The 14,215-nt window shown below is 46.4% G+C and overlaps 1 protein-coding gene across 3 annotated transcripts in view; it reads left to right on the top strand.

Moving 5' to 3' along the window:
• The window catches only part of TOM1L2 (target of myb1 like 2 membrane trafficking protein), a 57,565-nt gene that overhangs the window by 34,674 nt on the left and 8,676 nt on the right, over positions 1-14,215 (top strand). For all 3 annotated transcript variants that reach the window (XM_082064848.1, XM_082064847.1, XM_082064846.1), the window contains 3 exons: positions 594-717; positions 1,805-1,922; positions 3,842-3,917. In XM_082064848.1, coding sequence (XP_081920974.1) covers positions 594-717; positions 1,805-1,922; positions 3,842-3,917 — 318 coding nt within the window. The remainder of the gene's footprint in view (positions 1-593; positions 718-1,804; positions 1,923-3,841; positions 3,918-14,215) is intronic.

Genomic DNA, 14,215 nt, shown 5'->3' with positions numbered 1-14,215 from the left:
TTTTCAGCAGCCCTTTTCCAAGCTGAAGAGTTACAGTTCTAATTATCCTTTCAATGAAAACTATTTTATAGTTGTTTTATAGTGTTCAGTGTCTGAGTTCATGATTAATTCATACATGGCACTATTACGTTTTGTATTCTGCGTTGTTCTAACCGTTTCCTCTTTAGCTGTTTGATGGCCACTTCTACTGCAAACTTCAGCACATTGTAACTTTAGTCACAACAAAGAACTTTTGTTCCTGAAAACAGTTTATACCTAATGTGGAAGATGGTAGAAAATTCAGTTTGACTTAAATCCGATGTTGGTCCAGTGCTAAAAGAGGTGGAGACCACAGACACATTAGCTGAATCTGAAGAGATGTAGCTGACCTCCAGGAGTTTCCCACTGTGCTGAGCAGTCAAACTGAGGGTTTTTTTGGTGGATGACCCTTTTTATTCTGCACCCATCACCATAGTGTCCAGGAGACTGGTCCATTTGGCACTATGCAAGAGAGATCATTTTAGGAAGCACCATTATTTTTTGGTGTTTGATGTTGCACTGCAAGAAGAAATCTCTGGCATGTGTAACTTGCTGTGTTTCTTGTGTCACAACAGGTACTGAACGAGGTGACAGAAGATAACTTAATAGATTTGGGTCCTGGCTCTCCAGCTGTCGTGAGCCCGATGGTTGGGAACTCAGCGGCCCCGTCTTCACTTTCGTCACAGCTTGCAGGGCTTGGTGAGTGCCCGACTTAAATAGTGGTGGACATGAGGATGCAACACACAGACTTTTTCAAGCCTGACCAGTCTGTGGGTCTCAAACAGTACGTGGGGGCCACAAGGCAATCCAGGTGTATGATTGTGGGAGCAACTCCGAGCATTTGCTGAGCTCCCTGCGACTAACCTGAACACCCGGTGCCAGCCCTTATCGCCATGGGCTGTTGGGATTTACAAGGAGCCATTTTTTACTTGTGGGTCAGGGAGTTTCTGTTCCCTTGGGCTCTCCGTTACCTGATTAATGTTGCCCTGTAATCTTCAGAAGGTTTGGGTAGTGGTGTAGAGGATTAGGAAGGCTTTCCCACTCCCCTGCACTGTAGCGATCTGTATTTGGGAACCAGCCTGGCACCAGGGGAGGGATTTATTAACTAAAGGGGAAAGCGAAGGAAAATGTGCAGGTTCTTGCCCACGATAAAACTTGTACTACTACTTTTATTTCTGCTTAGGTTTATCTCTCCATTAAATCAGTCCGATGAATGTTCTTGATTCCCCTTCTACAAAGAATATTTGAAACCTTTGGACGAAAAGTTTTGTGAAACTGTTAGGTGTTTTACATTAAATGAAACCAAAGATTGCTGGATAGGATCGCTTGATTTGACTGACGGTTCTCCACCTCTTTCAGCACTGCACCAATATCATATCACTTGATTTGAAACTGCTGGTTTCATAGTCGATAGCTGAAAGATTGCATTGTGGAGAAGACTGTCATCCATGCCCAAAATTTTGGACCATGTTAGTGAATGGTAACTATCTCAGGATGAGATCAGCAGCAGGTGCACACCAGTTCCCAAATGCTGGCTTCTCGATGAGGAGTTCTTATGGTGCGGTGCTTCCAGGAGGAATAAGACAATCTCTATGTTTGTCTTTTAAGAAATGCATGATTAGCAGCCTCCAGCCTCTTCTGGACAGAACTGCGCTCAGTGCTGCAACTGTTCACTAGATGATCTCTGTAACAGTCCTTATTGTTAATGACTTTCTCTATAATACGCAGTCATGGTTGTATATGGTTTGCTGTTTCATTGGTTCGTTTTTTCTGCCTCTGGTTGCAGACCTGGGTACAAACAGCGTCAGTGGCACCCTCAGCTCTCTACAGCACTGTAATCCTCGGGATGACTTCGACATGTTTGCACAGACGAGAGGCAGCTCCCTGGCTGAGCAGCGAAAGAAGTAAGTTGGAGTTTGTCTTTAGCGCTGTTTGAGTCACAGCATTGCTGTTTTCTACAGGCATAAATTTGAAACTTCTTGACTTCACTCCAGACTAAAAAAGTAGTTTTGGTGTGTGTTTTTGTGCTTTTAATCCAATCCCTCTCCTGTTGGTCTTTATTAATATGAGCAAGTGGAGAAGTCCCTGCTGCTGGGCAGAGCAGACTGGCTGAGTAATGTTATTGACTGTCTTAGTTAATGAGCTCACTGGAAACTTGGAAATGAACTTGCCTTTATTTCTGCAGATGCTTCCTCTCATAAAGGCTCATCATCCCATCCACCTGGCCAGTGCTTGGGATACAGGAGCACAGGGCTCCCTCACCTGAAGCTTATGGACATACTTGGGTGAATGAATTACTGTCATCAAGGGCTTGGAAACAGAACTATCATCCAGTTCGACTGCTGGGCCAAAGGGACAGCGTGACTCTCGCAGGCTGTCAAGGCAGTGTAGCTTGCCTGGCTGCCATGCTGCCCCTAATTTGTTTGTATGCACAGGGTTTGCATCTCTAGACTGCAAACCTGGCACTTTCAAGGGCATTTAACAGGTCAAATTATTTTAATGTAAAATAAATTGATGCACTTATTAAGAAAGCCTTTGATCCCTGTCAAGCATGATTCAGTAAAAGACACACTCAGGTATTTTTCTTTCTTATATTATTTTTTGCCTACTTCTGGTTTCAGATTCTAGCGGATGTAGTGGCTACCAGCAGTCAAGATATCATAAATATCTTGTCTCAAACTAAGAAATGTTGTTAAATAGCTTAGCTTGGACCTTAGCAGGTTATCAAAAATTTACCAGCCCTGGAAAACTTGACCCAGCAAATATATTAGGATCTTTAATTTGCAGTTATCGATATAGCTATCGGTGCTGCCTCAGCTGTAGTGTCAGTGTTGAGATGTGCTCTGCCACAGAGACCGCTGGAGGTTTCAGGCTGAGAGCCCTGGTGTATAGTCAGAAAGGAGATGCATTGCAGAGAGATCTGATGGAGGTCCCTCTGTCTCAAGTGCTAAATGAAGCATGAAACTGGTCTTCCCACACTGCCCCTCTATCTCCTGTGAGCTGATGGAACAGGGAGCGCGCATCAGGCCGTGATTTCACACGGGAGGATTGCTGCATCTTCCTTGGATTGTACGCTGTACAAACAGAGCAGCAGAAAGGCAGGGACGATGTGACTGGCTGTGGTGTGTGGGTTTGAGCTGCTGGGCGCTGTGTGAGGGCCTGGGAGAAGCGGGGACGCTGGAGGGGAACGTGCTGCTCCTGCTCGGACACGCGGCTCCTCCCAGGGGCTGATTTACCAGCAGGTGTTGGCAGCTGCTGCTCCTCATGGTTCACCACCGTGCTCTCAGAAACGATGTTGCCTCTGTCACCTGACTGCTACACGTCCCTTTTGCATAGCAATTTAAGAAGCTTTTTAAAAAATCCAACCTCTGTAAATAGTGCATTTCTCTGTGTGCTTCACTGTAGTTGCTTAGTTACGTTTCATCTGCCTTCAAGTCTCCCTCTGCCTCCCCCCATGTGCACATCAAGTTCAGGCTTCCAAATGTCATCTTCAAAGCTTTGCAAAACATAATCTGCAATCAGGCCTCTTTTCATAGTCCCCTGCTGGCTTTTGGACACGCTTATAGTGCCTCATAACCTATTTCCCTACCTTCTATAATGCCAGTCTTACTCTTTTTGCTTCAACATGCTTACAGAAACTGATGGACGGTCTTTATGCAGAGCACACTCCTCTTCTTGGAATGCACTTAGTATACTTGTAGTCTTGTTAAGAAAAAGAACGTGCTTTCTGATTTCCAGGGGCGTAAATCAGAGTAGCGAGTGCGTTCTGCATGGGTGACTGCTGGACTTCCTTCTAGTTCTGTGGTTTGTTCCTTTCTTTCAGTGTGACGTATGAGGATCCACAGGCTGTCAAAGGACTAGCGTCTGCCCTGGATGTTCGGAAACAGAACACAGGAGGGGTAGGTCGTTGCTCTGTGTTTTGTTATCTGAAACCCTGCTTGGAATCCAAGCTGCAGGCAGCTGCTTTGACCGAGACTTCTCATTCTGTATTCCAGCCATGTGCTAGTACTGAGTATTTTGAAATTGGTATCTGGGAGCAAGTACGTGCTCAGTAATGATCTCTAAAGAGCTGCTACTTGGCACGCCAGCCTAAAAGACTTCAAAATCGTAGTGGGTAAATTCTCCTGTGTTGTTGCAGCTTGCCTGGGGGGTCTAGATCTTTGGCTGGAATCACTGCTCAAAAGATTAAGTGGGGGGAATGTCTTGTGAACACTGGTGTGCATGTGTTTAGTTCATTTTTGCTTTCCAAAGTTGTTGCAGTCTGTATCTACCAGGTTTTGCTCTGAGTGCACAGATACTCGAACAAGTTACAGAGAGAAATTACGTAGACTTTGAATGCTTCGTGTGCCTCACCATAACTGCCCTTGCGTGCAGTCTGTTGTGTCCCAGGGCAGGCTCCTGCTTTCTCGTGTGGGCAGAAGAGCCCCAGCGCTGTCACCTCACAGCAGCTGACACTAGAATCATGTTTGAGAGAGCGAGCTTGGCCAGCTTTGTTCTCACACCTTGGTGAAGGCAGAAGCAAAAAGACTTTTCACATCATCCCTCAAACCCTTTCCTACCACGCCACTTTTTAAAACTGTCCTGTTCTTTTGTACTCAGCTGTGTGTGAGTTTTAGGATGACGGAGCAAGATCAGAGCCTTTTCCTGGTCTGGTTTCAGTGTGTGTTTACCACTAGGGAGCACGGCAGAGCCGGTGCAGCAGGCACATGCCTCTCTCCATGGAGAATTGCCCCCCCAAGCCTTGGCTGATTCCCCCCCTGGTTCCTTCATAAGTGGAAAGGGGAGCACTCAGGGCAGCTGGTGTGCCTGGCAGCTTGTGCTCTGAGCCAGGGAGAGTTTGTGTTTGGAGCCAGCTGGGCTCAGGTCGCAGCTGCCCACCTGCCCGGGCCGTAGTTCAGGGGGAGCTGGGCTTCAGCAGTGATTTCTGATGGAGCATCCTCCGCCCCACAAAATCTATCTGCTTGTTCCTGGCCCCCTCCTCCTGCAAGGAGAGTCATTTATAACCCAGGTCAGCCCATAAAAACCCGTGCCAGCAGTACTGAGGGAAATGGGGGAAGCATGAGAGTCAGGGCAGGAGTGCTTTGAGGGCGGGAGAGCGGAATTCCTGAAGCCAGTGTGACAGCCCAAGCCCCCAGTACCGCTGTGTTATTGACAGGAGCTGCAAAAGGATTTGAGATTCTGCTCTTTGTTCCTGGCTAATAAAACGCAAGGGGCTTGCATTTCGCTCCTGGCCGAGGGGGCTGCATTCCCCTGCTAGCCACAGGGTCATGTCCTTATTTATTAACACTTTTGTTCTCAGCCAATTCTGCTTGAGGCACCGGTGCGACGTGTCATTCACACCAGCGTAGGGGCTGCTCTGCCCGAAGTGTTGTCAGTTCAAAGGGCTGTGTTCAGGCTAATCTGATGGTCAAAGTTTTTTTTGAGCAAACGCTTTATGGGTTGTGGAACTTTGGGCTCTGAGATGTTGTAGAGACTTTCAGCCTCTTCTCAAAGGTCCTGAGGACTGTGTCATGTAATCAGAATAGCTTGTTTTGAAATGCAGTCTTTCGGTAACTGGTAAACACCTCTTTTTGTCAAGTGTTGTGAGGCTTGTGGGTGTCTCTTCTTAAAGGAAATAAAAATTAAACTCTCCTAAAGTTACCAGCCCCAGCATGTGTAGGAAAAAACTGGCAGTGCTCAGTAAACGAAAGGCATGCGTTAATTTGGGTAGAGAGCTAATTTAAGAACAGCTCTAGGGAGGAGCCAAAAGCTTCGCAACACATTCTTCACACACATCTTGTTCCAGCACAGTTGTCCGGTGGTAAAATTCAGCACATCCGACATTTCTAATGTAGCCGTTCTCAGAACGGTCTGTAGAGAGACGGCTGATCACGCGGCATTAACTGTCCTTTAATATGATTTAGCAGCTGGAAACAAGACAAGCTAAAAATACACTGTTTTCTTAATATTGCTTTTCCATGTTGGGAATTGCTTTTGTTGCCACAGAGTTGTTGCGTGATCACAACTGGGAGGAGAGGTGTCCAAGAAACAGCTCTCTAGTGTTGCACAGATAGTAGATGAAGTTGGAGTGATTTCCCCCTTTTCTTTTTCAACACAAGTGCCTTAAAGAGACATAAAAGACAACGGCCAATTCTCTCTTCTCTGTGGTCATGGGGACAGGAGCGGTATCCCACGGATTTGGGTGTCTGGATCGAGGTATATAAACACACCAGGGACAGTGGGCTGGAACCACCATGTTCTGCCTGTCCCCAACAAACCCCTGCAGAGCCAGAGAGGATTCTGCATCCAGCCCCTGCCTCGGGGGTGAGATGCTGAAGGACAAGAAGCCTTAAGAGGCTTCCTGAGAGTTTTGCGTTGCTGTGCGGTGCAGCTGCAGCCTGCACGGAGGGAACTGGATGCATCAGCGATCCTCTTAACCTCTGCCGTTCTCGGAGAGGGGCAGTTTGAAAGGCTGCCAGAATACTGCAGCAAACCGCGGTGACTCACCCTCCCGCTCCGTGCCATCATTAGAGCTGCCGTGTGTCGTACGCTTAGAGTTAAAGGCAGAGGCTGTCTGCCGAGATCCAGGAGGTAAGTCGGGTGTGCTGCAACTCAGCTTTATAAACAAGGGAAACTCCACAGTGTGTAAAACTAGTGTTTCCAGTAAAGCCTGACTGATTTAGGAGGTTGTAAACCCTACTCTTTTTCTCCTTCTAAGAAGATGACAAACATCAGCCTCACTTTATTTTGGTTTATATATATATATATATATATATTTTAATATCAGCATGGAGGAAGTGCTAAAATTCTGTGAACTGTCTGCATGAAGTGCAGGGGTCGGGTGAGCTCTGTCCCTCCACAGACAGAGCTGACAGGCAGCAGAGGGGGAAGCAGCTGCTGCCAGCAGCTTACAGACAGCTCTGTGTGTGTGTATGTCTATGCGAAGTTTTTAACTTGCTGCTTTTACTTTATCACGGGTTGTTGCTGTGGTTTCTCTCTTTATGGACCTTGCTGTTCTCAACACAGAGGAGAGGTAAAGGTGGGAACTCAGACATGGAGCCCATAGACAAGTGGCTAATTACACAAGGAATGGTGAGGACTTCACCAGTGAAGCAATTCCTACTGCCCACCCCAGCCCCCTTACCTAGAATAACCATCCTCCATTCACCTCTTGTCCTGCCCTACTGAACCACTCAAAATCAGACAGTACAAGGAGTTTATTTCCCACCTACATCATTACCTGGGGCAAAGAGAAAGATTTGCACTGCTTTCTGATTTATCCAGCACGAAGGCCTGTAACCAACTGAATCATTTGTAGGACCCCACATCACCTTGAGAAGAGGCCTGGGGATCCTACTGGTTCCTTATACTGTCTTGATTTATTTATGCAGTATCCGCTTTTCGAGGGATAAACACAAGTCTCATGGTTCTTGTTCATAAAGAGGACACTTTCTACGTGTCTTTAAAGCAGCCTCTTCTGGTAGTGCTTAACTTCATGATCTAGAATAAACATACGGAGCTTGTAGGATCGTACCTAGTTTAACTGAGTAATGTAAGGATAGTTCTGTATGAAAGGAAGGGAATGGGGGAACTGCTACCCAGATTGACGCCTTCCACCCCGGTCAGGGAATTACACTGGCATTAGGATTCGGACTCCAAAAGGTACAATAGTATTTCTAGCTTTAAGGATTTAATTCCTGTATCCAGTGATGCCAGTGCTCTGATAAAATCAAGCTTCTGAAGCTCTCTGAATCTTCGCATATTGTGACCTTGTTTGAAGTTGTCCTTCGTCAACACGTTGCAGAGAGAAGTTCAAAACCCCACTTTAAGTGCACAAGTCAGAAGTAGGTAAAAAATAGCCTCAGCTATGCCTTAAAGCCAAGTTCTAAGACCAATTTTGTATTTTTGGACAATATAATCCATCACTTTAAGTGTCTGAGATTAGTAACAATAATGTGACCAAACTACAAAGTCCTCCTGGGAAAGTCCTGGCTGCAGCTGAGCTGGGAAGGGGGCAGTGCCGAATTCCCCATGGGCTGGGCTGCACGTCAGGAGGCCCATGGAATGGGAATGCCTTGAATACCCCGAACATAGCTGCCCGGTGCTTAAAAAGAGAAACATCCCAGGGAGTTTAAGGTTGAGAAAATCCAGAGTGTGCAATATCAGAGTGCACCAACTCTGTGAAACACTTTGCATATATTCTTCAAGGTTTAGGGCTAACCCAGGTTATTTTCTGAGAGCTGGTTTGTGAATTTGTGGGACGTCTGCATGGCTGGTGTGTGCACAGTGATTCGGACACGTGCATATATACGGTCACCTCTGCCTGCCTGTGCGAGCACCCAAAAGCAGTTCTGTGCCTGGGTAAACCCAGCTGCAGGTGCCCCCCCTGAGGAGCCAGAATTGCGTTTCAGCAATTGTCAGAGACCCTCAGCTGGTAACGTGAGCATGAAAAAGCTGTAAAATGAGCAGCTCCCGCTTTGCCTCTGATCCTGTTGACTGTGGTTCACAGAGGCTCTTGCTTTTGGGTGGCTCTGTTGCAGCCAGAGATGTGCGATGCCGCTGTTAGATGTTCATCCATAATGAATAATCCAGTGATTGAGTTAGTTCCTCTTCTTTGCCTTTCCGCTGTTTACGAGAGCAGGGAAGCATGAAATCGGCACCCCTGCTGTTCATACCGCTGGCACCACCGCTTTATTAAAAAAACAAACACAATATTCGTTCATTGGCTTGTGGTTATTCAGTCTGGAAAAAGGATACTGCAGCATTCACGGAGACATACGGATCTGGGGAGGGAAGGGGATCTGGCTGTCCAGCCAGCCGCTGCTCTTACAAGCCTGTCACCTTGTTTGTGTGCTAAATATGAGAGAGAAATACTTAAAATAAAACTAAACTAATCATTAACTCCGTTTCTCTCTTAACTGGCTGTAGTTCTTAACTGTATTTATTAATACAACTTTGTAGCATTTGCAATACCAGCAGAATAACTAGCATCCCAGGTATGAACTTGATGTGCCCATTCTTTGGTAACTGTACTTAGGAATGAGAGGGAAAGAGGGAACAACTGGCACGGCCGTTACCTGTGTCTGTGCGACACTGAGACCACTGAAAGGTTATTCTCCACCTGCCAGAGGGGGATTCACATCCCTCATGGCCTGACATAGTTCTTTCCAAACTGTGATATATTTAAGCTTATGGGTGAGTTCTTCCCACTCCATTTCTGTGCATCCCGGTTCACCAACGCACCTTTGCAGAAGGAGACTCACCCAGGGCTCTGTGTGTGCTCTCCCAGTGAATTTGGCAGCGTTGTTTCAGCTTAATCTGCAGCTCAGTTCTGCTGACAAGGTGGTACCAGGACCACAGAGATGCAAACCACACCTTTAGCCATTCCAGCTATGCTGACAGAACTAACGCAGACAAAACGATATCTGCAGAAAATGTTCCTGGTTCAGACGAGGCTTAGGGCTATCAGCTGAGCTGTTTGGTACCAAATCTGTTTGCAGTGTTACATCTGGATTTTTGCAAGTTAGACCAAGCATGTGTCACCCAGGGGTCTGTATCAGCAGCTCTTAGGCGCAGACTTTAGCACCAGGCCACCACGTTTTAGTGCAGGTAATTCCCAGTTCCCTTCTCACGAGTTCGGGCAGCTATTGAGATTTGCATGGATATATTAATATATTCATTTGTTAGAACCTGTCACCCCACTCACATGCCACATGGGTATTTGTTTACAAAAGTGAGGAGCAGGTGTTGCTTAAGCCACCACATCAGGACAGATGGTATTTGGGACAGTGGCAGGGGAAGAATGAAGCTGAACCAGAATTCACAGAAAGTGAGATGAACAACTTTGAGCATTGCGTCCAAGCCTCCCTCCTGGAGAGGAGATTCCTCTCTATAGTAATGTGAGTAAAGATTAAACAAACCCTTGGCTGAGATGTTGTTAATTAGGAACAAAGTGGGGTGCCGCTGTGGGTGCCTTCAATAGAGAGATAGGATCTAAGATGTGGAAATTACTTGGTAACAGGAGACAGTTGAAAGACGTCATCTTCTCGGAGACTAAAGCGCTTAAATTGTGGCCAAACTAAGAGATGGATATGGGTGCGAAGATCTCATTTCTTCGGGGTCGTAGGACCCCATGTTCCCTTGTTCTGAAGACCACGTGGCTTTCATTACCCATCCAGCCGTGGCATTTTAACAGAGCACTCTCCAAGGACAGCGTGATACCCCCTGTGCAGGATGTGCCCGTTGGATCCAGCCGGGCTGGTTGTTGTGGGGGCACAACAGGCTGTGCTGGGGAACACACCGCCCCTGAGCTCCTGCCTTGCCCGTCCATGCGATGCGTAAACACCCTTCCAAGTCATCAAGTAACTAATTCAATCCTTACGTGTCGAGTCAAACGTTCTAATATTGAGGCCAGGCGGCTATTTCGAGATCACAGCAGCTTTAAATAGATGATAAGCCTGGAGTAGTAAGCTGGAATAGGCTGCTAGTCTGCATCGGAGGCTCTAGTTGTGCTGCCATGGGGATGACGGACCTTTCTTTACTATTTCTAACTAACTGGGGGGTGAAGAGCAGATAACCGAGTACCAGTGTCAGCTTTGCTAAACATCTAGAAAGGAGTGGAATTAACTAAGCTATGACAAGGCAGTAGTCTAGCAACAATTAGCATGAACCTTGTTAAACATTTTAAGAACATTAATGAGCTCACCTAGAGACCTGAATTGTCATTTCATACCTGCTTCTTTTCCAGTGGGATCATTTTTAATAGAAATAAAATGTGATAATAATAACCTTAAACTGTCTTTTTAAGGGTAGAATATTGGATTTTATGACTTCTGAGGAAATATATTGGCAATACTCTTTGGCTTTTGATTGCTAGCGAGAACACCAACACAATCTAACTCAGGTATGAACCTGAATTCCAGATTCCTGTGGGTTTTGTGAGATTGAACTCTTGCTTTTTGTTCTCCCAGCCCTTCTTTTCCATTTCCTTTTCAGGACTGTTGAGATGATCCCGTTTGTAGGGTTTTCCAAAGACTAAATAAAAAAAGGAATTTGAACAATGAGCCCAACTTTTAATTAAAGCCAGTTACTTAAAGTACCCCAAAATATTTTGTGGCTTAATTTCCGTTTACTTTGAGTATAGACTTTTAACAAAGAAATGGCAGTATTGTTACAAAGCCAACTCTTGCAGCCAACACTGACTATCTGGGGTGCTGCCTCACCACGACTGAGCTTCACTAGACCGTGTATATTTGCATAATCAAAGTATTAACGAGACTGTATCCCATTCTGGAGCCATTTCCATGTAGTCCACGGCTGCCACTGCTGTTTGTTCCCAGAAACTGTTGTCTTTTTTAATGTGTAAACTAGCTGATTTATTTTTACATTGCTTCTGTCATGTTTTAGAGGATTAGTTTTAGCACAACTCCCCTCCACATTCTTCAGTTTAGAGCTTTTGGAAGCGAGAGCCTTGCCAAGTACACAACCGACTGGCAAAAAATGAACTTCTGTGTGTGGTCAGCTTCAAATGGAGTAGAAATGGTACAATGTTATAGTCAAAACATTTTAAAACTTGCAGTTACTCTGGAGAGTTTCCCTCCTCTTTATTCTTAAATTAAACCTGATACATTTAACCCATGTTTTATGGGGAAAATGTGGCTCAGAGTGGGAGGAAAGTAAATTGGAAGGTTGAGCAGGGAAGGAGCAATAGGTCCAAAGCCTTGTCTCTCCTGGGAAGACGGGGCAGCTTTTTAAAAGGTCAGTGCTGAACAGCAAAGGGCTGACATGCTCCAATGTTTATCTTACAGCTCTCTCCGCTTCTTATAGATGACCTGCGAGAAGTGTTCTTGCACTTCTGAGGTTTCTGTTTGTTATATAAAGTAGGTCTGTCTGAAAGTAGAATTCCTTTTTTTCTTTATTTTTATTTTCAGTCTTACAAAACACAACAGCGCAGGCTCCTGGGCTGCTGAGCTGTCTTGCTCAGTCACCTCTTGTGTTTTCAGGGTAACCAAGATGCGAGTTGCTGTTCCTCCTAATACAGGGACCAAAGTACCACCACACTTTTTAGAACAGCTGCTCTTATTTTAGTCACAGAAAAGCGAAAACCCTGCTGTTTTCCTCCTCCCCTCCGTACAAATTTCTTTATCCTAAAGAAACATAAGGACCTTTCTGAGCTGCAAACTGACCGACAGCTCTGAAGGCAACACCTTCCGAAGTGTAATTTATTTATGCAGTATTGAGCAAGACAGGAGAGAGAGACAGCAGTGAACTTCTGCAGGAGGTTTTAGGTTGCTGTAGGCTGGATAAATTCATTGCTTTCTATCTCTGAAGCCAAGATTTTCCAAAGCTGTTAAACTAACAAGCCAGTTCTACAAGATGCAACTTGTCCTTGGGAAGGAACACGTTGGAAGGTGTCTGCAGGGTTGGTAATGGCCATCTGGGCCAGCTCACAGCAGCTTCAGCACACTGTGTTAGATGTGCGTGATCCAGTTCTCCACTGCAAATTAAAAAGAGGGAATTATCTTAAATCTGGCCCATTCCAAAGGAAACTGCAGGAACCTATTTTCTGCTTGTACCTTTGACCCTTCTTGGATCTGTCATGTGCACTTTGTCCAGCAATGTGTAGAGTCGGAGCCAAACCATCTTGCTGGTGCCTCTTTTGGTGAGAAATGCTTTGGATTGAGCCCTGGATTTCCAGTCCCTTGACACAACTAACCCACCTTAGCGACCTGACCTCAAGCAAGGGCTTAACTGACCTCCTCAGCACAAAGGGCCACTTGATTAGACGACAAAAATTCCTGAGGAGCTCCACTAAACAGCGCCAGCCTCTGCTGCTGCCTCTGTAATTCAGTGTCTGTATCTTCCTCCACAAGAAATCCATGACAAAGCTACATCTCCCAGGGAATTCATCTGCAAAGCCTCTGTCAGCTCTTCTTCCTGTGAGAGGTTTCAGAAAAAGCCGTGGACAACTCCTGACGCCTCTTTTTCCTCGGAGAGCGAGGTCTCCTGCTGCCAGCCCCACTGCTCAGCTGCCATGCTCTGGCCTGGAACTTACGTGTTCCCACATTGCTTTCCAAATGTTTTTCACATTGTACTTGCGAGATCTATTGTGGCATTTTCCTGTTTACTTCTGCAGCCCTGTGTTGTAGTTCAGTCAGGAAATTCTACACCTCACACGCAGGAATTTCCCTTCGCTGACCCTGTAGTGCTTTGTGAAATAGAATCATAGAATCACAGAATCATTTTGGTGGGAAGAGACCCCCAAGATCATAGAGTCCAACTGTTAACCCACCCCTCGCACTGCCCCATGTCCCTGAGAACCTCATCTCCATCTGTCCAACCCTCCAGGGATGGTGACTCCAGCACTGCCCCGGGCAGCCTGTTCCAATGCCCAACAGCCCTTTCCAGGAAGAAATTATTCCCCAGATCCAACCTCAACCTCCCCTGGTGCAACTTGAGGCCGTTTCCTCTGCTCCTGGTGCTTGTTCCTGGGGAGCAGAGCCCGACCCCCCCTGGCTCCAAGCTCCTTTCAGGCAGTTCAGAGATCAGAAGGTCTCCCCTCAGCTCCTGTTCTCTCCCAGCTTCCCTGCAGCACTCAGTGCGCTATGTCTGTGCTGCCTGTCACAATCACACACAAGTGGTTTTATCTCAGGAGGGGAAGAAAACCTCCCCTGCCTTTCTATGAAACCCTCTGTGAGCAGCAGGCTCTGGCGGCCTCGCTGCAGCACCGCGGGGCAGTGCTGGGAGGGTGCACGTCGTGCTCTCCTCCTCCGCCCCATCCTCCTCCTCGCCTTCACCTTTGGGACTCCGCACTTTGCACCGGCACACGTTGGATTCTGCTGCGACAGGGTCACCTTTGGCAGAGGAATGGGGACAGGGAACTGGGACCGTTTTGCTTTAAACTGGTGTGCCGAGGCTGGGTGGTGTGGGAGGAGGATCTGGAATGAAACACCACTGTGTGCCCTGGGCTCAAAATCAAATTGTTATTGTAGGAGTGAGTGTTGCCTGAAGACTTTGAGCCCCTCTTTTAGCTAACCCTTCGCTGTGGCTAATACCCATTGAAAAAAACAAAAGGTGGAAATTTAACATTTCAAAACCTAACTGATATCCAGTATTCTACCCTTAAAAGCTTTTCACGATCAAGATTAGAATCATCAGTCTATCTTGATGGTTTTAATATGTGGTCGAGAAGTTACCCATCTTACGCTGGCATTGAGTC

Source organism: Streptopelia decaocto (assembly GCF_964273445.1).
Source record: "Streptopelia decaocto genome assembly, chromosome: 13".
NCBI classification, from domain to species: Eukaryota; Metazoa; Chordata; class Aves; order Columbiformes; family Columbidae; genus Streptopelia; species Streptopelia decaocto.
Note: the sequence above shows the minus strand (reverse complement) of the source record. Positions and strands in the feature narration are given on the sequence as shown.